Below are 26,233 nucleotides of genomic sequence, written 5' to 3'. Positions count from 1 at the left end.
ATAGGATTCATTATAATGGTTAGTAGATGCCCAGAAAAGGCCTTTAAGCAAGACTTGACCAAGTTAATTTTATATGGGTCCAAAACACATGTTTAAATGTCTGAGTGAAGACTAGTAACCAAGACTAATTCAAGGTAGTTTTCAATAATTTATCATTCATCAATTGAATGTCTAATGAGAAATAAATATTCATCTATATTTAATCATAAAGTCATGCCAGGTTAACTTCGTGGGAAAGGCCTGACTTTTGATCTAAGGGTGCTTAGGCATACTTTAGATTTGTTACATTGCTGATTGCAGTTCATAAGGAATATAAATTTTGCGAAAACGTTTTTAAAGTTTCATTGAAAATCAGAGAGACAAATATTGAAACAAACACTTCCGATAAGTCTTATCAACATTCTGATTTCATTGAAAATGCTAAATGTAAAGAGAAGTGTGTTAGAAAATAAACCCTTTCTTCAAGTAACCTTGCAAAGTCAATAGGGGCAACCCTTGTCTCACTGAGACTCTTCAAAAACTCAGAAACATCACCACCAATACCAAGAGACGATGGGGAGGACACCTTCAATCCAATCTAAGGAAGCAAAAAAGATGTAGGAATAGCCACAAAGTAATACAACATACAAATTGATTCACAAACATTTTTAGAAGTATGGAGCCTTATGGACTTTTGTGAAGCCCAACTCTCCATTGTTACAATGGTATATACAGTAACCGAGTTTAAAGTATGAAATATACAAAAACTGGACTTGGGAAGCCAATTTTTCATTGGTACAAGGTATATTTCTTGAGACAGAGGACTTCCTAGCACAATAATGTTAAGCAGTATATAAAAAATGTAAGAGTGTGATCATACACAGTTTACATAATAATTTGTAAGGACTGTTATCATACTTGAGGTATGACAATGTGTTAAGAATGTGATCAAAGGATCACAGAAGCACTATATAACAAAGTGAATTAGACATCTAGTATATAAGGTGTATAGCTATGTGATCCAGTAATTAAACCCAAACACTTATATGTGGGTAGATGACCCAATTAGCTATTGGGTCTCCTTTGTTTTTGTTAAAGAGGATTTGATTCATTGATGAAAAGCATCAACTATCAAATGAAAATACTAAAATTGGTCCCCAAACTTTGCTCATTCATCAGCTCACAAGCAAAATTTGTAACAAGGCACTAGCCTTACCCTTGCCTCTAGAGGACCCTGTCTCAAGCAAAGAATAGAGGGAACTCACACATGATTTCATATTCATAACTTGCTCTACTGCCTGAGGTCCTCCGCACATGCAAAAGTTAAGCAATGCTGCGGCTGCATTCTCTCGTGCTCTTGATGTTCCGGTGTCGAGCAAATCCATGATCACAGAAATGGTGGGGATCCCAGAGACCACTTCCACACTCTCTGGACAAGCCAAAGCTTGAGATAGAACTGCTAACGAATCTTCTACAAGCCCTGATAATCTTTGCATAAGCAAAGAGGTGAGCATATCCATCAATCCACTCGTTCTTATCAGCAAAGATCGATTCTCAGCACATGTAGCAATGTAGAAAAGTGCCTTTAGGGCATCCTTCTTGCCTCGGGCCGATCCATTCAGAAGAAGATCGAGAAGGGCTTCTATCACACCATCGCCCTGCCCTACAAGAGGTCGATGTTCTTCTACAGTCATTAGACTCGTGACAAGGGCAGCCGAATTCTCCCTTGTCTCCATGGTATGTCCTGCCATGAGACTGTGAACGAGAACATCCATCACTGCAGGTTCATTAATAATCACTGTTTTGTTGGGTTCGGAAATGGAGAGGTTTAATAAGGTTGTGATAGAATTTTCCTGTATTTTCGGGTCGGGGGTAGAGGAAACTAACTTGAGCAAGAGGGGAATAGCACCTACTTTTGCGATGGCGGTTCGATTCTCAGGATCAAATTTAGCGAGCAATCGGAGCTCCCTCACGCCTTCTCTCTGCAAATCCGTCGATGTCGACGCGAGCTTGGAGACCAGAGGAAGCACCAAACGGAGCTTCAAATCCATGGGCGAGAAGGAAGGATTAATGGAAGACAAAGGGGCAGAGCAAAACGAAAACCTAAAACACAAATGCTATATAGAAAGGTGCCCTTGAAAAGAGATCAATTACATATGTATAAAACACGAGAAGGGGGTTAGGGGGGGAATAATTCAGAGACGAGCCCTAATATCTGTACGGTTACGAAGAAGGACCCTGCAGAAAACCCTAATTTTCTCTTTTCTTCCTCTTCCAATAGGAAAGGGAGAAAAGGAATGTCAACAATTAATTGGTAGTAATAGCAGCTGACTTAGGCAACTCTGTTTCCTGAATTTGTTTTTGTTCCTTACAAAATATATACCCTAAATAGCATGCTTTCACACTTGGATTGGATCAGGATGGTTTTGTCCGAACAAAACTAATACATACCCTAAACATGCTTTCAAACTTGGATTGGATGGTTTTGTCTGAAGAAGGTGGGGGGGCCTTCTCGCACTGGTTTTCAAGGGTCGGCCGTGGGCTACCCTAAAGGTTGGCACATGCTTTCTTTCACACCTCGGATTTGATACTTTTGTCCGAAGATTGACACTGGTGCATTCTCCCGTCTTTGTTCATTCCCATCACCTAGTTGGCTACCGAGAACTTTCTCGCACTAGTTTTCCAGGGTGGCCTTCAGATGGTCATAGGTTATAACCTCATACGGCAAATATATCTCCTCGTGGTCGTCACTTTCCTTATCCTCAACCATCTCTAGTTTCTTTTAGTCCTTAATCTTGCTTGGTGCTTACTATATCAACACTTCATTCGTTCTGACTACACTTTCTTTTAGATCACTTATTTGTGTAGTATTATGGTTTACCACGTCTATAATTTGTGCCATCAAAGCCACTTGTGACGAATTCCAATTTTGAAAGATAACTTACCATGATTGTATTTTGTGCATGGCTAGTGGAAGATAACATTTGGAGATCCTAGGGTTGCATCATCCAATGAGTGAACTTCCCATTAATGGTGATATCATGACAAGTAAAAATAAGGTGGGATGGTCGATGTGGAGGTAGTGAGAGAATTTGTCTACGTTATATAGGCAATTTCAAAGGGTTCTCATTTGGTGGTCGAGTATTGGTCGGCATTGGAAAACATCCAAGATACTAAGGGTAACATTTGGGGTCATACAATATCATCAACATATTTTTTATATTAATTCGTAATGAATCATAAGAGTGAGTGGGAGGCTTACAATGACCAAGGCGATATTGTCGTTGATGGTACACTTGTTATGCTAAAAGTCAAGGATATCACCCCAAAACTCCTCATCCTAAGCCCTTTTTGCCCTATGTAAAGGTTCGGTACAAACTTATGTAGTTTTGATCCACTTTCCCCTAACTTATTGCGCTGTATGGGAATTATAAACAATATATTTATTTATCTAGACTACCTCCTTGGTATTGACATGGTTTAGGAAGAATTGTAAAACGTATGTTGAATTGTAGTTTCAAAAAGCGTGGCGTTGCTCTAGGGCATAGTATGAACCATAAGTGCATTTGCTTTCGAGAATGTTTCAATCATTCAAGTATGGTAAATACCATACTTCTGTATTCATTATTTATTATAAGGTAAAAAGTGTAAAAGAAAACATAAGAATGCTTTGATAACATTCACATTCGTATGAAAAAAGAATGTTTGCCAATGCATTCAAGTATATTACGTACTATGGTAAATACCACACTTTTGTACTTATTATTTATTATAAGGTAAGAAAGATAAGGTAAAACGTGTACAAAAAAGGAATGTTTGCCTATGCATTCCAGACTCCAGTATTTTACTTACTATGCTCTAGGATGCTTGAAAGGAAACCTGCGAGAAATTCATTTTCCCTCATTTGAGGAGCTTCACAATTATTTGTTCATAATTTTGCAAGAAGTTGGATTAAAATGCTCTTTCATCGCAACACTCAGGAGACGATTGTTTGGATATTGTGTTTTTCCCATAATCATCTTTCCATGGATATTGCGTTTGGATAGATAGCAATGAGTTGGGGCTATAGATAGCAATGGGCAAGTTCATCGTAGAGTTAAGTTGTCTAGATAGCATCAACACTCTTCATGATCATGTTTTTTGGAAGGTTGGTGATCCACTAATCTTTTTCGTACTCATGGCATTCGTTCTACAATTGGTAACGATAATTGCAACTAAAGCTTTGGTAGATGTCACAATAGTTACATCAATCACAACTTAATCGTACACTTGATACACATAACTTAGTTATTAATTACTCATAGAACAATTCATCCCTAGTAGCCCCTCAACCAATTGTTAAATTAGAGTACATGGGTAGGAGTCATCAAAGATTAGATAACATAAAAACACTTCGAACATTTTCAAATGCCTTCAAAGTTGCTCCCACCCCATCCTTCAATCCTAGAAATTGTATTATTATAATCAAAGAATCAAAGGATTCTTTCTTGAATACCTAGCGTTTGATTTCTCCTCCATTACATGTGTTCTCAAATGCATAGTAATGTTTTTTCTCACTTCGAAGTGGTGAGTAAAACATTCTTTTTGTTTTATGTCAATATCAAGGTATTTAAAGTCGTAATTAGAGGGATATATGAATTAGGGGATCACGGGATAGTGGTTACCGTATTTCTTATGGCATCACCCTAGTGATTCTTGGCATAGAATGTAATAAAGATTAGTGTTGTGTATATATTATATAGGTGTTAGAAAGAGTATGTGTTTGAGGGCATTTCCATGAGGTCTCATGATTAAGGAGCTTCATTGGATCCATAATATAATTGCAAGAGAGGGAATAAATTTTTAAAGGTATGAGTAAAACCAACTTGCTTAGCCACTCTTGTGGATAGAAATTTGGTGTTGATGAAAAGAGTTGATCCATAGCATATCCTTGTCAATACACCTAAAGATGCAATAGATACATATATGCAAATATATGCAATATTTTCTTACAAACATTCAAAACATACATGTATACATGTCGAGAAAAGGAAGATATTTGTTAATCATATGAGTACTTTTTATACATTGAATGTCTTCATATTGTTTACAAAGTCTTGAAGGAATTTAAGAAAATTGAAGAATTGAAATAATTGTGTATTTATGCCTAAACGCACATATAGGCATGTGCTCAAATAGAGCATCAATACAGTTCTCGAAACAACATACAGTAAGTTAAAATGATGTTAGACACATATGAAAGAAATTTATTGGGAGTCAACTAAAATGTTGACATGAAAAATGCTTCAAACGGTAAGCAATGATGGTAATGTGGTAGTGTGGGTTCCTAAAACTTGAGCTCTTGTGTCTGGAAATGTCTCATAACCAAGCAAAGTTTTAACATCACCGTTTGAAGAAATTGTTATCGGATACGGCAAGAGATGTCCAGGCATATCAACAATGGTTTTTTGAGTGTAAAGATTCCAAAATGATTGAGATAGGGATTGAACCTTGTTAACACATTCAATTCGCTCCGGAAATTTAAAGTCCTCATGTAACTCTCCGAGATGTTCATACCAAAGTGAAAGACGAAACCCATGAACTTGTCCTTCTGGTCTCTTGCTCTCTTCCTCATTCATCAAGTGGTGTGGTTGGAATGCACCGATTGCAATCTCTGAATCACGAGCACCATCCATCGAACGTTGGTTACAATTGGCGGAACCAACAATGATGTATTCATCATCAACTGAAAGCATACAGAAGTTCAATTTGTTATGTATGTTATTGAAATCAATGCATAACTAGATTTTGTAGGCTTTATTATGTCATGTTGAACAAGAACATCATATGACCTTTAAAAGAACCATTCGTCTAGTTTAATTTGGTTAGAAATTTTGAAATGCCAGTGAAATGAGCACATCATTTCTGTATTATTCATGGGAAATCTAATAAGGAAAATACATTCAGAAATTAATAGTACCATAGTCACTATAGCATTTGGAAGAGAAATTGAGAGAAATAATAATTGGCTTATTCAACTAATAAAAAAGAAACTTCATCTATGGTTTCCAATGGTTGATAGGTATTATCATTGGCATTCATGAGTTAATTGATTTACCTAGAGAGTCTCTACATTCTTGTCTTATTTCACAAAGAGGAAGTTACGAAGGCTATATTCTAAGAATGTTTCAAGGTAATTTAGAGGATTCGGTAACCTCACACTATGCTATAAATATTATTATATGGCTCCACCTCACATGGAAGTTTGCTACCAATAATTAGATCAAACTCGCATTGGTAAAAGTGTTCCATATGGACAAGCACGTCTAAAGTATGGAGCAACTTCAAAAGTTTCAATAATGTTACGTTTAAGATCATAAGAAGGAAAGGAAGGTCAAAGTAAAATTACCGATCATAGTTTTTGCATGGACATAGATCATGAAACGTCGATGCAATTGGGCGAGGCCATAATGTGAAGATGGTTTGGGAGGGTGAGAGGGAGTATAGTCATGTGGTTGAGGGACCTCTCGATTTCCTAAGCAAAAGAAGTTAAGAAAGTCTGTTGGTTTAGCGAGGCCTACCAAGCCATTATCTTTGATGGCTTTCGCAATGCGTTTGTACATCATTTGCATGGTGCAATGTTGCCAATGAAGGATGCTTTGGACACTAGAGCTTTCTGGGACACCTTCCGGCCACATCGGGATGACCACATACACAGTAAATCTCTCTCCTGCTTCAATCTTACTAATAATCTTGAGTGTGAGCTCCATGGGAATCAATTGTTGAGCTCCAGAGTTTTGTTGGGATTCCCAACATGTGGCACCACCAACAAAGTATTGATTCTCCATGTAGATGAAGTGCTTTGCTCGACGTATTGCGCAAATGTATGCATCTTGTATGCTTCGATCTATAGTGTGTTCCTTTCCTACCACTAGTCCCATACCTTCTGCCATCTTCGAATCTTCAGGGAAACCTACCACTGCCCCTGCATCAATCGATCTAAACACTTGTCCATCCCATGCTTCTTCATCATCCTCGGAGATAACATCGACACTCATGGGAAGGATGTCTTTCACCTCTTCGATCCTCACTAGTGATGCCGCCGGTCCTCGCAACGTCATTCTACCCCTTTGCCGCCCTTGCCGCTTCCATCTATCCTCAAAGTTCTTGAGAATGTCCCAAGCACATGGCCCTTCTACCCTTGCGTGCACATCATGCCATGGTTCCCTAGGCCCTCCCATGCCAAGGTTTGCATCCTCAAAATTCGTTTGATGGAAATCATTTGCATGCACACCGCCCGCCCCCAATGTTCGAAATAAGGAATGGTGCGGTGTGTCGTACCGTCCATCGCAAAGATCAATTCCCCCCACAAACGCAACCAGTCTCCTCTTGGTGTCATCATCTCCAATGGCCACATCTGTTACGACTGTCTTTTGATGGTGTGTGAACATGAGCTCAGTTTTGATCTTTTGCACCTGACTTGATCCATCATCCGGATTCCGTGGGCACAACACGCATTGTACCTTGGTTCCCTCGAAAAACGCTTCCGTGTTCTCGTCGTGGGTGTGCATAACTCCATTGGTCTTGAGGGCACCTTTGAGCACACTAACGGAAGTGGTGTCGTCCCAAACCAGCAGCAAAACCCGAACCCCTTCCTCGCTCTTGCGCTTCAAGAGTTCCCCCAACGTCACGCCCATCGCGTCGGGGATTGTCCGGCCGTCTCGTACGAGGGTGATGCTAGTGAAAACCGACCATCCGGCGATGTAGATGAGGTGCTTGGCACCAGAGATGGCGGTGTATACGTCCTCCCAGCATCGGGCGGGACGGTAGGGGCGCCCACCCCGGAGGGAGATGGGCGGGGAGAAGTCATGGGGGACATGGGCGTCTTGGTAGAGGTGTATTAAGTTGGCTTTCTTGTGCTTGAAGAAGCTACGGGGGACCAATGGAAGTGTGGGGTGTACCCCACGGCACCAAGGGACTAAGGGGTCCTCGTGGGCCGGGATAAACTTGAGCTTCAAAGATATTCTTCCCCTCACTTTGGAAGGGTTGTTGCAGCTCCGAAGGTCGTAGCAGCCGTCCAGCTGGCGCCCCGTCAGCAGCTCCGACGCGTCCACGTGGCAGAACCCGAGGCACTTGGTCAAGCCCGAGTCGTCGTTGACCCTGACTGTCAGCCCGCCGCCCTGCTGCCCCGGGTCCACCTCGTGCGCGCAGAAGATGCGGAAGGTCTCCTGCCACGTCGGATGGACAGGCTGGCGCTTGACCACGCGGGTCCTTGCCAGCGTGGCGTGCTCCCCGAAGCTGAGCGACACGTACAGATGACTCAGCCCGCCATGGCCGATGCAGTCCGCCAGGCCGCAGAGGCCACCCTTCATTTACACACAGCAAAAAATGAACATGAAAATGAATGAGAAGAGTTAGAATCAGCGAGAAAATTAAGAATCCATCTAGTAGTGATCCTCATTCCTTGCTTTTCATCGTTCATTGGGATGGTCTTCTGTCGATGCATCTGACATTGTATTCTTCAAATTCAATATATTCATTTGTAGTAGTTTCACAAGTCATCTAATGCTAATTTTAAATTTTAAGTCATGCTTACTCATTATCGTTGATGAGTTAATCAAAGAGTAGATTCAGTGAATCTGCAGTTGTATAATGAATTTATGAATGGAAAATCAGAGGCTTAAATATGGTCCAATTAGTAATTGATAAACAAATTTTACAGAAACAATATGATGATGATTACAGTATGAGTGGTTTATTAAGGGTACCAAAGAGAGGAGGCAATCGCAAAATCGCCGATGCTCACGGACAATGTCTTTCGCCTCGCCGATTGTGGCAATGAGGATGCCATGGAACAGATACATATGATCTAATAGTTAGGAGGATTAAGGATGTACTAATCAGTTACTTAATTGCTGGTTGATACTTTGGCTTGTGGATTTTTAGGATATATTAGAAGATTTGAATTTTATGGTAGTTTGAATTGTCTAGATTTTTGTGAGTAATGATACTAGATGGATTGCTCTCAAATATATGTAGTTTATGAGTTTATGTGTAGCCAAAAGTTCTAAACAATCTTATTTGTGTGGGTGTGTTACGGTCGTTGAAAGTGTCATTGGTTTGCTATGTTTTCATTGGAAACTAAAGGGTAAATGATTGATTTGCTTTAAGACGTGAAGGAAAAGCTTTATCCTTTTTGGACTCTCTTTAGGTGTGGGTCCTCATCAACATTGACAACTATACACTTAGACCCCCACCCCACCCTAATGATTCCCCCCAACTCCCCATTATGTATGTTACATCCCATGGTATCAGCATTGCCCCATCAAGTGCATTACCTAGTGGTCCTATCAAGAGAACCATCTCCAAAGACCAGGCCAATATCTCTTTTCAAATATGTCAACGCTAGAGATCAAGCAACGTTATGATACCAGAGTAGATATTTATTTACTAGAGAGCAACAATTACCTCGATGAGGATGAGATAGAATGGTGACCTCAAAGTTCACAAGAGAACCGATTGCATGAAGTGTTATCATGTTTAGAAGTCAAATTTGGACATCGTACCTCGACTTTTCAAAGATGATACTCGATAGGAGACTTTGACAATGGGATGCATTTTATTGGAATTGATTGGGAATACCCTAAATGCTTTAGAAGGCCTAAGATTGAGTACCTAAAGGTTTTTTTGCAAAGGACATTATAGGCAGGAAATGTTAGGGTTGGACGTAGGAAAACTTATCAAACGTTTGTAATCTTCAATGTCAATGAATTAGGATTGGCCATTTTCACATTTGAGGCTTCTTATTAGACCAACATATATATATTAATCTTGCTCGACAACTCATGAGAAAAATCGGTAACTTGTGAGAATATATTGAATTAGGTTTAGGTCATTTTTTTAGCAGGAAAGATGAAGCATCAATTAGGGAATAATCCATGAGGAGTAATTTTTCATCTTAGAAAGAAGAAGAAATCAGAGACATGCCTAACTTTACATTTTCTTTTTGTATAGTGTAAAGGAAATTTTTGCGTGGAGATACATATGCTTTCTGTGTACGTCCACTGCGCATGACAACTTGGGCCATTGATTTCAACATGTAAGCATGCATTTATGGGTTTAACATAAATGTGGGTTTTCCAAACTGTTATGAGAACATTACAACATTTCTTCTAAGTTCTATCCATTTTTCAAGATTTAAGTGTCACCTACGCTTGACTATTTTGGTTCAGCAAAAATGTGAGCTAACGTACAAGGCAACCCATAAAAACATATTGTCATTCTGTCCTAAGAAAAATCTTATTCTACAAACTCCATTATTATTCTTCCATAAAAACAAATATGACCATCATTTACTGTGGACAACTACTTATAATCATTGGCCTTAATTGAGGTGGACAATTAGTTTCTTTCTATTTAATCAACAATATATATATAATAATCGTGTTCTTTAGTTTAGGTTAATTTCGTAATGTTTCAATTCCTTGATACGTACTCCATTTGTAGACATTTTGCCTAATTACATTTTTGGTTAGGAGAAAGCGAGACAATAGGTAATCCTTGTATAGCGCAATACACCAAACCCAATATCAACTTGTTACATCATTCTTATCAAGAACATTTCACCGAAAAAAACAACGTGAATTCCTTTATAATAAGTTATATTCTTTGACTTGTTCTAAAGTTTTATGCTTCTTTAGTTGTATCCAATACTTGACAAACATTTTATGCCTTTGCGGATGACTAGTGAGAATTTTGATTAAAAAAAATATGTGTTGTGTAGCACTAGTCATCTATCGACTTTTATCCACGGATTGAAACACTTCTTATGCCATTATTGCCATTCGGGTGTTCTATTGTTGAAAGGTCCTTGCATTGGAACAAGCCTATTGCCGAAGAATGTGTACATTAGCTCATATGTTACTCGTGAAATGTAGTAATGGGTGTATTCTTGTTTCATTTGTTTGTCAATATATGTTAAGAGATGGATTGGGCCAAAACAAAATAAGACAAAAAGGCGATGTTAGAATTTACTCTTTGCAAAAAGCTAATGCCCAAGGAAAGTAAATATATGTTAAGTTCGCAACACCACAATTTTCTTGTGTGTTTGGGAAGTTTTGGCTATTGGAATTTAGTAGCAATCAAGGTCGTAAAACTGCATTTTTATTCTTGGTTTTTTTTTTAAAATTTATCCAATGACTTACAAACATGTTTAGATTCTCATGTCATTGTGTCGACTCATATGTCCATGTACAATCTATACTCTTTCGGATACAAGTATACAAACAAGTGAAACCCTACCTTCCACCACTATAGCATTTCACATACATCCATATAAGATGATGTAATATCTTCCAAAAATGGAAGTATATCAAAACAAATGGTAAAGAATAAATAAGGGGTCTTAGACAAAATGAAGGGGGCTAATGTCACGAGGGTATACACTCAAATAAATAGTTTATGTATGTGCTAACCTTTAATCGCATTTAATTCTATGTGTATGTTGTAACATATCAATATATGAAAAAAAAATCATAAGTTAATGTTTTTTCTTAACTTGATATGAAAGTTTTATAAATGTTAAAAATACTTTGGTTAGTATTTTTTAAATGTTATGTTTCCATTATGAAATGAAATTGTGATGATTACATGAACACGTAGATCCTCAACATGACAAGAAAGTGAGTTGCATGAAAAAAGTACCCTTTGACGTACTCTACATGTACTACTTAATACAGCTTTGAAAGTGGGAACTTTGAACTCGTGACAACCACTTACGGTTGCTCTAATGGAGGAACTTATCTTTGTGAAATTGAAAATGAATAAGATTGCTTATCTCAATGCATCACGTACACTCTATATTTCCTAGCCATTTCTCATTGAGTATGTTTTACTTGTTCAAATGTAATGTATGTATTGTGTACGTAAGCAATGAGTACTAAATAGCTCAAACATTCAACTTGCAACTATCACAACTACTTAAACCTTTTAAGCATGATTTATAAGTTCAAATGTATTGTGTGCTTGTGCTATTCGTCAACAAGCCAACAACTTCATGTTGCGACAATCACAAAGTTGTCTTATCCCTCCTATGACTTGTTTATGCACATGCATGGTAGGTCCCATGGTTTATTGTAACGAGAATTGTCTACATTAGAGCATCTTTTCATATTATAATTGTAAACGAATCATTTACAATATTGAAATATTGTGACCTAAGATGAAAATCACGTGGTCATGTTTTATGGCTATTGATATCAACACATTCTTTTTGTGCTTACTACTCACATATTGTTCATGTGCTTCCTTATTGATTTTGCGAAGTGTTAGCTAGATACCTCAATTAAAAGACTTGGTCTCACAATACAAATGTTAATATAAAGAAACAAGTAGAAAAAGCCTCCAAAAAATCTTTGGAAGTGCTAAGAAAACAAGCCTCATATGTTTTCTTTTTCCCCAAAAAACTCCCTCCATTACTTATATACAAATCCCTGTAGGGACGTGATAGTTCCATCTTATATGCCCACTCATTCAAGAAAGGGAGAAGACAACCATTGTTGGATGAAGGGTAATCGTTGTCTTATAACTCCATCGGATCCGCCTATGAGGCCATCGTATTGGCTCTTTAGAGTGGTTACAACTTCACTCTAGATCTCTTGCATTAACATTACTTTATGCACGGTTTGGTGGGAGAAGACCCGTTTACATTGTTGTTTCCATATAATCCAAAGAGTTATTGAGCTGACCAATTCCATCGCAACTTGAGCTTTGGCATTAATAGGAGTTGAGTGAATATTGTCAATGTTGGGAAAAAAATCTCTTATGCTTTTATCCTCAAAGTCAACCCCCTCATGATGTTCATACTTGTCAACTAGGGTCTACCATGATAACCAACAGACATTCTCCAACTTGATTGTGTGTTAGTAATTACACCTAGCATAATTGCAACAGGCGGCCAACCCCCCCCCCCCCAATGTTCAATGAGTCTCTAGGCAGTCCCACAAAGCGTGTTGGATTCACTCTATTGCATTTGGGAACACTACACAATTAGGAGAGCTAAGGTTCCCTCATTGCCACGCTCCAAGTAGTAATGACTTATGTATTAATAACCATTGGAACGTGGTAAATCACCTAGCGTGCTATTGTTTCTTCTTCTTCCTCTTTTCCAAAAAAAAACTCCTTCCATTAATTATAAAGCATGCTATTGTTTCAAGATTTTTTGCAAAAACTTAGTGATAATTTTATGGGGAACATGATAAATTTGTAGTAGCCAGCTCTCAAGCGGTTTGAGCGACTAGAATGTGGCGACCCAATCTACTCATGAATTGAAAGAAAGGGATGACTTTGTTTCCTTGACCCGCATAAGGATCATGCATGTCCATTGAGGTTATAAAAAGGAGAAATGTGTAAATATTTTAATGTATATAAGTATAAGAAATAAAACTATCTTTTACACTTCTTTCCCTTATATTTAAGCTTGAGCTTTAATATTTTTTTCTTATAAATAGTAAGTACAAATTACAAAAGTCGAATTACAATAATAGATGGACGATGATTTCCTATCAACTCACCACAAAAACAATGAGGATTATCATGGCATTCCTCATCTCTATCTAGATACATCCATGGTTATGGGGCTAATATAGTCCCAAGTGAGTAAGGCCAATACAAATGACAAACATGATGCCTTGCCAGCCTACAAGTCCCTAATTGCTTCTTGCGTTCTTCTTATTCCTTTATACCCTTGGACCTTTCCACATTGCAACAATTTCTATTATTCATTTGTTTCTTTCTTTATTCTTTTGTATGTTTCATTAGCATTGTCACGGTTTAATCCCAAACACGATGATGAATAGGAAAATAAGAAAACAATGAAAAGGCAAGATTTTGAATTCATAAGAAGCAAGGATTGCAAGAGAGCATTCAAACTGACGTTGAACCGGAATGGTTCAAGAATGATTGCAGCTTCTATTTACAAGTTACATAGTGTGGTTTGAGTCATACACGTTTACCTCCTGTGATCACCACTTGGCATTCATGCAAGCACTTGACTTACAATTATGCCATAGTTTGTGTGAGGTGCTAAGACAATCTCTCATAATATTATCTCAATGCACATGTATTATCCATGTTTATAAGACGGAGAAATAAATGTATCTAAAATATGGCACTAAGTGTTTCTAGTGGTTCAAATCTCTATGATAATCATAACCCTTAAGGGTGTTTATCACACTATCCTTATAAGATGATAGAGTTAAATGTATATTAATATATATGATATATCATATGGTGCCCTAGTGGTTAAGGCTAAAGAATTTATTTTAGTGGTTCGAATTTCTATGATGATCATGACCCTTAAGCGTGTTTATGTCACTATCCTCTCAAATGACAACGTTTTCCACTCTCACCTACAAGTTGAAGGGTATTTAGTGCTCTCCTGTAATATGTTCTTGGTGATAGAAAACCTGGTCTCCTCATTTTCTTATTCTTTGATTCGTCATTGCTTTGGGGCTTCGACCATAACAATTTAAATCAGAATTGCTCAACTATGGCAGAGCTCCTAATTAGATAGCACACTTCAAGTAATGCATGCTAACACACATGATCATCACTTGGTATTCAGACAACCATATTAGTGCTAAGATGACAATATCACATATTATTATTAACACAAACAAATATTTTGTATCCTAACATATCTTGGAAGCTACAGAGAGACAGTTTACTTTAGGTAGGTCATGAATTAAAGATAGTGACCTTGTTCATTTTATGCTAATGACAGTTCCCTCATAATTTACAACCAACATCTAGGTGTGTACAAAAATGGTTAACACAACATAACACAAGCTATCTCAAGCTCTCGCTTTGGCATGGTTTAAATACAAATGCTAAAATTCAATGAGTGCATTGCCTTCATACAAAATATAAGAGCCATGTCCGATCTGGTATTCAGAATGTCAATACCAAAATATTAAGAGGTCATAAATTTTTCCTATTTTTCAACGATAAAGTAATTTTCATTTATAGATATCATGTTACGGTAGCATGTTCTAGGACACACAAACATGCATTTCGGATTTATTGAATGCTAACTAAATCTACCAATGTACAAATATAGCCATTTACAAAGAAATTGAAGGAAGTTTTAGCTAGTTTTCAAAACCATAGATCAATCGTAGAGAAACATGCAAAATGGGATACAGACAATGTCCACACTCCCTGTCAGAGAGATCTGGACAAGACTCTTGTTTAGTGGATGATTCTATAATGCATGAAAGGTGACATGAAAAAGAGCTACATTAGTGCTAGTCTCAGAACTACTACGATGATAAAGTACTTGCATCAACAACATTAATGGTGATGTAAATGAGGAATCCCATACAAACACAAAGATTATCTACAAAAAAGTCTTTTTTATGGACAATGTATATCAAAAACTATGTAGCTACTTGAAACATTCATACTTCAGAGATAGGTGCTTGCAAATCTCATCGCACAACACTTTCCAATCTTCACCATGCGCCACATTATTGTCTGGATGGTAATGAAGGATCGCCTTCTTTAAGCTTTGTTTCACATTCTCTTTAGTATCAAGCTTAGGTATAATATTCCTCTTCAACTCTGGATGTGGATACTCCTCATACACAAACTTCAGGAAAGATTCTGCACTCTTGTTAGCTGCTTCTTCAGAAAGTTTGTTGATTTTGGTCTTCAATCTTTTCACTATAGGTTTTCTACTCTTGGCATATTTGACTTTCTCCTCTTGCACCTTCTTCACTTGATGCTCTTGCACCTTCTTCAGTGAGTATTTGTACCAATCTGATTGCTCAATCCGGGGTGACATGACCGTGAGAGCGAGCCTCACGTATTGAAAGTGGTACTTGTGCGCAGTAATTGCCATCTTATGAACATCTCCATATACCTTTCCGATCCTATGCATGGCGATTGCCTCCGTCTCCATGTCCTTTTCACGTGTGGCAATTGAAGCTTGCCTATAATAATCCAATGAATCTTTCACACTATCCATGTTAAGATCCTCTTCATCCATTAAAGCTTTGGATAGAGCTTTGTCACCCAATGCAGGGTTTCGGAGGCCTTCACATATGCAATGGTGAATAGAGACGGAGTTCTCAAGCATGTGAACCTCTTCAACTAAGCTCTTGTATTCTTCTGTTGCGGCTAGATGCTGTAGATAAGAAATGGCCTTCCGTAAGGGCACATTGCAACCATGGAGCAACCACGCACACGCAGCATAGTCAATGTTGCTTTTATCTGGCAGTTGCTTGGTTAGAGCCTCGTTGAAAAGCGCCTCTGAGAAGTTCTTGAATGCTGGGGTTTTTAGGAAGCTTCAATTTGACGAAGATGCCCGTGATTGTTTTGAGGTATGGCACATGTAGGATGGTCAGAGAAAGCATCGCAAAGGTATTGGAGAAGGGGACTGTGAGGAAATCGAAGAAGGAGAGATGTGTCAGAGATCCATTTGATGAAATCGGTGAACGAAAGGATGAGCTTATCTATCCATGCCTTCGGCTTGCATGGATGATTCGCATCCAACTCATTCATATCAAAGCGGAGCGCAGCAACAAAGTTTCGCACGGTCTCAGACACATGTAGTTTCATGGTGAGCATGGCTTGATGTGGATCTCGAAGATCTTCTTCTCTTTGGACAGGAATCAATGTGTGCTCAACGTGAGCTCGGCAAAACAGATAGCCAAGAGAAGCAAGGTTCTTGGCACAAGAAACTTTTTCATCTGAAGAAGTGCTAGCAGCCATGGCTTTGTGGTAAAGGTCATTCGCGCGATCTAGTTTGGCTTTCCTGAGGACAGGGCCGAATGAACTAGACATGGAAGCATCTACGAGTTGCATGTAGATCTTGTTCCCTTCTTTACGAATCTTCTCGCTGGGGGTAGGGACAGGTATGCTGGCGGATTCCATGGCGATCAGAGAATCTCCCTCGCGATTGAGAGTAATGACTGGCTCAGTAGCACGTATTCAAGTTGCAGGCGAGTTAAGTAAAAGTTAAGGGGTGGAAGAAGAAGAAGAAGAGGGAGGGAGGGAAGACGACGACGACGACGAAGGCGAGAGAGAGAGAGAGAATGAAACCAAATTTCTGTGTATTTATTTTTCTAGCCTTTATGATTTGCTCTGTTCTCGAGATATGCGAAATAATAATGGAGACGAGAAAAATCAAGAGATATATAGGAAATAAAATCAAGCGAGGAAATATTAAACTTGTTATCAACTCATGCATGAAATGAGTCATGCTATATGTATCTTACAGTTACTCTTAAGCTTTAGTTAACAAGACTTCATGATGTAAATAGTATGCATGCATCCGATCGTTTGGTGGGTCATAAACTCACGTATTTTGAATCAGTTTGACAATATAGAGAATAGCATAGCCTATGAGCTCTATCTTAAGGTTATATTGATATGCTATTAGTGATCTGAATTAATATTTAATCGCTCTTTTGATCTTGCTTAATAGTCTATAATCAACAAAACTAACCTTTATATACATATTTGTTTCTCTGCCCATTATGCTTTGCTCAGTTCAAATGTGGAACAACCTCGAATTGGCAACGGTTCGGTTTCGGCTTAACCAGTTTGTCCCAGTCCAAACCAAACCTATTAAGTCTTCACAAGTTTGGGAGTTCTCGAACTTAAACCAAACCGGTTTAGCCCAAAACGGTCTGGTTCGGCTTCAGTCATCCCAAACTGAGCCCAAATCAGTTAAGGATGTTGAAGCCTGAACTTAGCCGAACTGACTGCCAAACAGTTTAGAACAATTAAACGGTTCGTTTTAAACTTGAGTTGAGCCAATGTTGACTCCTAGCCTTACCCCACGACCCAACATTATGGAATCAAAGAAACATTGTTTACGAAGAAAAATCAAACAAACATCACAACATGAATACTCCATTGGGATGTCGTAAAAAAAAGAAATAGGGATTCCATATATTGTTCATCCATAATATTCAATGGTGGTAATTTATTTCATCGTGAAGTATCATGATGAAGTTTTAATGATTTCCCTCACAAACCGTTTCCCATCTACTCTTTGTTATACAAGCTTGCCTCCTCATCAAAACATGCTTTATGTTGCCTAAATGTGTAAAACAGAGAAATGTGGCGAGGTTATCTATGTGATGTTTAATCCATAAACCACATACAAACATACACATCACTTTTCTTCATTGGTTATTACTTTGTGGCACACTCCTCACCCTTGATTGTTGTAAGTAGGAAGCTTAGCCTCACCAATAGAGTCTTGAGAATGCCTCAAGATGTCACGAGAAGGGGATATCTAACCACCTAAGGCTCCCTAGCTACCACACGATCTCTGGTGTCATAGGTCCCTGTGGGTTTATTGCAAATCCTAGGATAAATTGTTTCCCAATCATCTCATGCGTAACACATTACCATTAGCTATAAAGTTGGTCCATAAGGTTATGCCTATAAGTTATAACAACCATTTAACCACAAATTGCACCCATATACTTGTATTCTCAAAAATGAAACTTATGTGTACTACCCCTAATCTATTCTCTCATGTCCTTTGGTTGGGACACTAATATATTATTTTCCTTAATCTATCTTTTATTCTTGTACTCATCATTAATTTGATCCGCAATAGTGGCGATCTAAATCAGTCTTCTCACAGTGATCTATTTTACCTCTTTGTTGCTCTTGGGGAAAAGAGTATGCATATCAAGTATAATAAATGTGCATGAGTATGTGTAGATGTGTCTTTTATACGCGAGAGACAAATCTAAACAAGGGAATTCCATGAATAATAATCACACAAAGTTGGGAAGTCCTTTGTTTGGGGCACTAATATATTATTCTCCTTAATCTATCTTTTATTCTTTCACTCACCATTAATTTGATCCGCAATAGTGGTGATCTAAATCAGTCTTCTCACATTGATCTTTTCTACCTCTCTCTGTTGCTCTTGGGGAAGGAGTATGCATATTTAAGTATAATAAATGTGCATGAGTATATGTAAACATGTCTTTTATACGGGAGAGACAAATGTAAACAAGGGAGTTCCATGCAGAATAATCAAACAAAGTTGAGAACAAGGATCATGCGCATCAAGTGTATTTCTATATGTTGTGTACATGTAAAATCATGGTATTTTAAGTGATAGTCATACATTGAGTACAGATTTTGCATTTTATTCATGAGAAGTTACTTGATGAGTAAAAATTGCACAGATTGCACATGTGCAATCTGTGCATTTCAAAGGGTACTTTAGAGTTATATATACCCATGGCATATATACAACGTACATCAATGAGGGTATAGTCTAGACAATTAAAAACCAGAATAAGAAACTTGATTGAAACATGCTGTTCTTTAGCTATATTGATATCTAGCTATTGTTCATCATATGGGTGTGAAAATTTCTCAACATATTGGCAAAGACATATGTTGACACTGCTTGAAAACAAATTTTTCTTCGAATAGATGGTAGATACATTACACATACTCCCTCTTCTAATTCATGAGGAATTATAACACACCAATGAGTTGAACGAAGACTAGAAAACACGGCAACTGGTTATTGAATAATGTGATAGATAGGTAGTCGGGATGTGAGTTTCAGACAACATTGTATCATCAAATCACATGAGGAATTGAAGCAACCTAATGCTGGAGTGCTTGTAGGATGTAATTTAAACAAGGGTTTAAATTAAATAATGCCATAACTTGTAGGATGTAATTTAAACCCTTTGAAACGGGCGGGCGGTCATGGCAGTGTGTGAAAACGTGAAGGAAAGAGACGGCCGGGGAGGGACGGACACCGAGAAGAAACGGAAACCGTGATCGTGAAGATTGGAGAGAGCCAAAAAGAGAGAGAGGTCGTGAGATTGCTGTCAGGCGGATACAATACATGTGAAAACAAAGGGAGACAGACAGAAACGTTTTATCTGATGATGCACAGACAGACAGATGGACATAGCAACATACATACTTTCGAATGCTGTTAAATCATAAGGCAGCTATGGCGATCTCCTCCTCCTCCTCGACGTCTTCTTCTTCTTCTTCTTCTTCTATGCGGTTTTCTCTCCAAGAAACGCAGAAACCGCTAAGGCGTAGAGCCACGCAAATTCCAATTCCCTCAGAATATTCTCTGTCTCCATCATAACCATCGAAGCATCCTTACCAGAGTTTTGAAGATTTCGTAATATAACAAGATTTCTGGTTGTTTTCCTCCTCTTCGTCTTCTTCTTATTCCTGTTTTTTCCTTGGTTCTGTGTGGAAGAAGAAGAAATCTTCACATTTCTGTTTCTGCAAGTTCTGTGGAGAGACCTAAATGTTAGAATATTAGAATTCAGACCATCTCTTCTTTCTCTTCTTCATTTGCGGTTGGTCTCTCATGTAGAAGAAGACGATATATACATATCTCAAATGCATCTTCAATTGCTTTCCTTTCGGATACGAGGCATGAAGAATCTGTTGTGGAAACTGAAGGGAAAGCTCAAGAAATCTGTAACAAGTTCAAAACATTATCGCTGCGATGATTCTTCTTGTCATCAGAAAGGGAAATGTTCTTGTTATGTACCTGATGTTCCCCATGGATTCTTTGCCGTGTATGCAGGAAGAGAACGAAAGAGGTATGTTATTCCTACATCGTACCTCAATCATCCTGCGTTTTTCCTTCTCCTTGAGAAAGCGAAAGAAGAATTTGGTTTTAGTCAGAAAGGAGGCCTTAACATGCCTTTTGAAGTTCTTTTATTTGAACGGTTGCTATGGCTTCTTGATCATGGTGAACTTTCTCCTCCCTTCCATCTTGACATCCAAGAATTGGAACAATATTACATAGAAAAGTATCGCCTTTGTATTGAACCGATACACCTTGATGTTGTTGATGATGATGAGTTCTGCTCTTGATGATGATGAGTTCTGCTCATGATGATGAGTTTTGTTGCGGCCGTTGGATATGATTATGACAGTTTCATACTTGTCTATCTTGTAAATGTTTTGTGAGAAACATCATCCATTTTGATTCTTTTAATGGCTTCTTGATGACATGTAGAAAGCGTTTGAACCTTGTTTCGGAATTATTTGCACATTCAATGAATCATGGAAGCATTTTTACCATAATTGTGTTGAGGATTTATTTGCGTTTGAGATATAATCATGGAATCTAGTAACTATTTGCGTTGCATTTTTTGTGTGAGATGAATCATGCTTCTTAACAACGGTGTTGAGATTGATTTCCATCTAAAGATATATTGTGTTTCTTAATTCTTGTATTTAGGACTGATGTCTTTACACCTGAGATGATTGATGAATCACCTAAGAATTGAAAGATTGTCTTCAAAAATGGTTTGCAATTCAGGTTTTCATATCATGTATGTCAAAAGGATTTACATCTTATGGATTATGAAATGTGATTTCACAGCTTACTACATTGAAACATACATGTTAAATTCAAATTCTAAATGGAAGCTGTTAGTCAGTTGGGCCTAGTTCACATGTGAGACGCATTTTGGAAGCATTTAATAATATGTTTAAGATGAACTGATTTGAATTAATATTATCATACACAAATATGTCTTAAGTTAATTAATGACCTGAGTCAGTCAATCATAGAAGCATTTAACCTTTGTGGTGGGAGAATTGATTTACTTTCATATGAACCACGGAGTCTTTCAAACCATGTGATTATGATTGATTATATACTTTGTAGAATCATTTTGGAAGCATTTAATAATATGTTTAAGATGAACTGATTTGAATTAATATTAACATACACAAATACATATGTCTCAAGTTAGTTAATGATCTGAGTCAGTCAATCATGGAAGCATTTAACCTTTCTGGTGGGAGAATTGATTTACTTTAATGTGGACCACGGAGTCTTTCAAACCATGTGCTTATGATTGATTATATACTTCGAATGAATCATTGAAGCATTTAAGTCCTGCATCTGACATCTAATGGACAGTTCACATGAGTCATAAAATCAGCTTTACTCTTTATCAAGGATTGATTTAAATAAAATATATGAATAAAGTGCCATTTAATCCAAATATTTAGTATTTTTATTTATATTTTAAAAAAGTTTGAGGGAACGATTCATGTTCTTTTCTATTTGTTGCTCCACAATGTTACATACTACCAAAGACTAGTGGGTTGTGAGGTTATGTGGTTGTGTAAATTATACAACATTTGCAACTCAAGAATACCATGCTCCATGGTTCCTTGGATGACATCTGATCAGCCAATCGTTCGGAGTAACATCTCAATCTTATTAAGCCACACCTTGAGAACCAATGGCACACTTTTTGAAGATATTCTATGATATGTGAGCATGTGCTCTATGGATTCACCAACCAAATCAAACTCATTTAGAGTAGATTTAAAGCACTCGGGAGGAGGTTCCTTTCTTTTATAGTATAAGAGAGTTAGATTTGTATTTAGAAGAAGAATTGATGGTGGATCTTGGATTCTCTATCAAAGACCTAATACAATATCAGTGGTTGAGAAGATATGTAGAATTTTGGGGTATTACATTGCCACTTGTGAAGTTGGTTTGGTTCAAGCTATCTTAAGTAGATCTTGGAGGACTTCCACACCCACATCAATGGAGTAGAGTAGATCTTCACCAAGGCAATGCAATGTCCACTTCAAAACTTTCCAAATTTGAAAAATGTATTAAGCAATCATACATTGTATGAATTGATAAGTACCATCTTCCACTTGAATCATGCAAAAGAAGCAATTGCACGTGCTAGTCCATGTCCCAATGCTAACCCCAAACGTAAACCTTAACCGATACTTTCCAAATGTAGACCTTTGTTATGAGTAACAAATTTGAAAGCCAAGCGCATTTAAATTCCTTCCATCATGCACAATGCTTTCAACCTTAGATAGTTGACATCAAAAAGACTCAATGGAGTAAGGGTACAAAAGATTAGTTGTCACTTGTAAAAAATGAGTTTAACTCTATAAACAACAATGTTGCTCTTTAATTTTTATCTCTGTCTTATACATGTAACTTCTATATCTTCATTGCACTATATAACAAACCTTGATATAAGCTCTATGATTCATTACACTTTAGTGCACAATATGTAGATGAGTGTTTGACATTCAAGGATATCGTATATTGCAAAAAATTTCATCCATCCTTTCTTGGAATGTTGTTGAAGATGTGTTTGATTCCAATGCAAACATACCATTCATTCCCTGAATTGTTTCTATATCTTGTTGTTTTGATTGTCTCATAAAATGAGACCAATAACAAATCCACCATGCATAAGGTATCCCCAATTGATACACATTTATGATCCTCACCAAGGCTAGATTGGCATTATGTTCTGTGTTTCAAACTTCCTGCATGATTTTGAGTGAAGTGTGGTAAACTTCATGTTAATTATTCATGCAAATTGAAAGTATGGGTACATATCTTGTCCTTTCCCTCACATGGACCAATGATATATATATATATATATATATATATTGTTAAGTAATTAGGTAATTAACTAGGGTTAATTAGCGACTAATTATATGGTTACGTTAAAGAACGGAAAATTAGTATGATATGCGCGTGAGAGTGTGTGAGAGGAAGAGAGAGAGAGAGGAAGTTACACTTGAACACAAAGATAAATGGGGGATGATTGACTATATTGAAAAGTGTCATCACATACAAAAATACCCACAATGAGGTATATATACAACCCATGTGCAAAGGTGCACATGTGTGGGTAGAACATAGGTACTTATGTGTAAGTCCTACATTAAATGTACTAAGGAGTGGAGGATCTAGAATATCCCACTTAAGTACAAGGTCCTATTTAAAGGCTTAAGGTCAACACATTAACTAGATTCGATCTAGGTAACTACTAAGTTACATGTGTTGACTAACTAGATTAAACTAGTTGAGCTTGATATCTCAATATATATATATGTGCTTGGCTTTCCTCATAGTCTCCTTCCACAATAGCTCTATTGTGCCTTGTGCCTTTTCGCAAATTAAAGCTTCCTTAATAACATGAGCATTCGAGGACTAAGCCCTTTTCAACAAGAGCCTAACCAAGGAATTAGCCAATAAAACCAACATAAATTATCTAGCTTGTGCTCAATCGCTCCATGATTGTGTGATGTCCTTATGGAAGGTCATCTCTTATACACCACATCTAGCAATAACGACAAAAGCTAACTCAAGCTTAATAGAAATGGTCCATCAGCTTGAGCATTTGTGAGGGCCTTTGAAACATCATATTGGTTGACAAAGCTCTATCCAAATCTTAAATGGAGGAAGAGGATCTTAAATGGAAGAATTGAAAGATGCATTGGATTATTCTAGGCAAGCATCAACGGTCATGGAGATGAAGACAATTGTCGTGGGTGGAATCGAGTATGTACATGAAGATGCTCCATGGCCAATGTATGAAGCTCTCTTACACTAGAATAGTATGGGTACTTAGTGAAGAAGTTAGCATCAAGAGACTCGCGATCCAAGCACAAAACATTGAACATGCCAAGAGTAAAAAGCATGTTGTGCAATGGTTGAATATCGAAATGAACTAACTTTGAAGGTAACAAGAATAACTAGTCTTTCCTAACGTTCGAAAATGTCAAGCATCCATATCTAGCGATGACGAAGAATGTTATGTGAAAGCTTGACACAAAGAGCATATACCAATAATGTTGTGAATGATACCAATGTTTATTTATTTCACATGGGCATTCATATACACTTAGAATTATCTAACAAATTGTAGGTACCATTGCCATCTTGCCCAAAATGTGTGAGCATCGAATTTGTTATATTTATATTTTTGCTCAACATCCACTTCTTATAAATTTGTTGTTGGTAGGCTCACCATTGAACATGCACATATGGCTCTTAGAATATGCTATATAGTTCTACAACACGCCATCTATAAGTTTAAATTCTTTTACGAATGGGGTATTTTTTGGTACTATGTTTGGATACATAATCTTCACTATAGATACTTTGAGGCATGTAAGTAAACCTACAAATATTTCCTCTCACATTTCGAACAATGGGACGAGATTGTTATAAATGTTTAGTTTTTAGTTTAGTTTCATGTGTTGGATTTTAAACCCTAAAATCCATATGTGACATGTCCACTACAATCCATAGGTGGGGCATAGGTGGAAGTGAAACAAAGAATGGTGAACCCATGAGTCGAGAGGTTCATGGGTACACTATAGTTTCTACCCATGATTCATACAATGCTAGACAAGATGAATACTAAAATGAGGTCAAAAATCCTATGTAAATGACATGGTGGTATCTCATCGGGCTCAAAAAACTATGTGGGCCCAAAAAATGTAAAGGGAATTTAGATGTCTCAAAATGAGGTCAACAACTATGAATCACACTTTGTCTAATCACCACTTCACAAAACTGTAACCTACTTACTTACCTCTTTGTGGATGTAAAGCGTTTTCATTCTTGACCTCACCTTTATGTGTGAATTTGTGAACCTGAACTCAAACTATAAATGAGATCTATGATCATTGAATGTGTGAATGTTGAAAGGAAATTGTTCTTCAGTGACAAATTTGAGCGACCTCAAATGCCATTCCCTTCAATATACTTGTAATGCTGGTAATTTTTTGGGACCTTCAGAGTATATTGTAGCTTGATTTAGCTATTGCCTCTAGCACAATCTCGCAATCAAACAATGCTAAGATATGACATTTGCTATATGGGACTCTTTGACCATGGTGCCCTCCTTCAAAATGTGGGGAGGGTTAAGGTTAGGTGTTGCGGAGATTCGGAAGTTTTTGGGTTGCATCAACTACAAGTCTTCCATATAATTATGTTGTGTGAATCCATTTCTTCTTCATTCAGCTTCTACCTTTCCTACCCTTATCACAGTTGTTGCTTATTGCAATCCACATACATGTACACACAAATAGAGCCATGAATTGTAGTTACAAGAGAGATTCTACTACTAGTGTTGAGAATTAAGCCCACCCAGGCTCCAGTCAATTCCATGTCACCGTTATTTCTCCTATTCAAGGTTCCTTTTGTGCCACCCAATCAACCAGGGAAGATCCACCCTGTGCGTTTTGCCTTAATTCTCAGTGGTAAATTATTTGTATTTTTTACCTTTTTTGTCTCTCTATGTCATATTGATTCTTGACTATGAAGAAGCCTTTGAATTTAAGTCGCTTGGTCCAATTGTGGTTTTTGAAAGACAAAAGCTATTATAGCGTGCATGGATTGAAATGTGTGTGCCATGGCATATTGTCATACATAGTCATTCATGCATAAAAT

The 26,233-nt window shown here is 37.6% G+C and overlaps 4 protein-coding genes across 4 annotated transcripts; 1 reads left to right on the top strand and 3 right to left on the bottom strand.

The window, feature by feature from the left end:
• Positions 1-603: 603 nt before the first annotated feature.
• On the bottom strand, positions 604-2,135 carry LOC147858423 (U-box domain-containing protein 1-like). Its single transcript, XM_087327911.1, has one exon. The coding sequence runs from the start codon at positions 2,028-2,030 to the stop codon at positions 1,155-1,157; it is 876 nt and encodes a 291-aa protein (XP_087184037.1). The 5' UTR covers positions 2,031-2,135; the 3' UTR covers positions 604-1,154.
• A 2,866-nt stretch (positions 2,136-5,001) lies between these two features.
• Positions 5,002-9,044, bottom strand: LOC147858422 (phospholipase D alpha 1-like). The gene is made up of 3 exons (XM_087326975.1): positions 8,727-9,044; positions 6,368-8,324; positions 5,002-5,704 (listed from the first exon to the last, which is right to left on the bottom strand). Exons 1-3 carry the CDS (start codon positions 8,820-8,822, stop codon positions 5,265-5,267), a joined length of 2,493 nt encoding a protein of 830 aa, XP_087183101.1. The 5' UTR covers positions 8,823-9,044; the 3' UTR covers positions 5,002-5,264.
• Positions 9,045-15,208: 6,164 nt separating this feature from the next.
• On the bottom strand, positions 15,209-16,950 carry LOC147858421 (uncharacterized). The gene is made up of 2 exons (XM_087327327.1): positions 16,332-16,950; positions 15,209-16,299 (listed from the first exon to the last, which is right to left on the bottom strand). Exons 1-2 carry the CDS (start codon positions 16,891-16,893, stop codon positions 15,404-15,406), a joined length of 1,458 nt encoding a protein of 485 aa, XP_087183453.1. The 5' UTR covers positions 16,894-16,950; the 3' UTR covers positions 15,209-15,403.
• A 2,878-nt stretch (positions 16,951-19,828) lies between these two features.
• LOC147858420 (uncharacterized) lies at positions 19,829-20,859 on the top strand. Its single transcript, XM_087327597.1, has 2 exons — positions 19,829-20,106; positions 20,145-20,859. The coding sequence occupies exons 1-2, from the start codon at positions 19,946-19,948 to the stop codon at positions 20,857-20,859; spliced, it is 876 nt and encodes a 291-aa protein (XP_087183723.1). The 5' UTR covers positions 19,829-19,945.
• Positions 20,860-26,233: the final 5,374 nt, after the last annotated feature.

This window comes from Azolla caroliniana, unplaced genomic scaffold, assembly GCF_043228905.1.
Source record: "Azolla caroliniana isolate FFs.n. ecotype wild unplaced genomic scaffold, voAzoCaro1.0.p SCAF_11, whole genome shotgun sequence".
In the NCBI taxonomy this organism is placed as follows: Eukaryota; Viridiplantae; Streptophyta; class Polypodiopsida; order Salviniales; family Salviniaceae; genus Azolla; species Azolla caroliniana.
This window is presented reverse-complemented; position numbering and strand designations above follow the sequence as displayed.

What these genes read in the sequence shown, in the direction of transcription:
- LOC147858423 (XM_087327911.1), bottom strand. Translation starts at nt 2,030, where the DNA reads ATGGATTTGAAGCTCCGTTTGGTGCTTCCTCTGGTCTCCAAGCTCGCG.
- LOC147858422 (XM_087326975.1), bottom strand. Translation starts at nt 8,822, where the DNA reads ATGTATCTGTTCCATGGCATCCTCATTGCCACAATCGGCGAGGCGAAA. An exon ending in GCGATTGCCTCCTCTCTTTG is followed by an intron (nt 8,325 to 8,726) that starts GTACCCTTAATA and finishes GTGTAAATGAAG; the next exon opens with GGTGGCCTCTGCGGCCTGGC. An exon ending in CCATGCAAAAACTATGATCG is followed by an intron (nt 5,705 to 6,367) that starts GTAATTTTACTT and finishes GTATGCTTTCAG; the next exon opens with TTGATGATGAATACATCATT.
- LOC147858421 (XM_087327327.1), bottom strand. Translation starts at nt 16,893, where the DNA reads ATGGAATCCGCCAGCATACCTGTCCCTACCCCCAGCGAGAAGATTCGT. An exon ending in ATGTGCCATACCTCAAAACA is followed by an intron (nt 16,300 to 16,331) that starts ATCACGGGCATC and finishes ATTGAAGCTTCC; the next exon opens with TAAAAACCCCAGCATTCAAG.
- LOC147858420 (XM_087327597.1), top strand. Translation starts at nt 19,946, where the DNA reads ATGCTGTTAAATCATAAGGCAGCTATGGCGATCTCCTCCTCCTCCTCG. An exon ending in TCAGAATATTCTCTGTCTCC is followed by an intron (nt 20,107 to 20,144) that starts ATCATAACCATC and finishes AGAGTTTTGAAG; the next exon opens with ATTTCGTAATATAACAAGAT.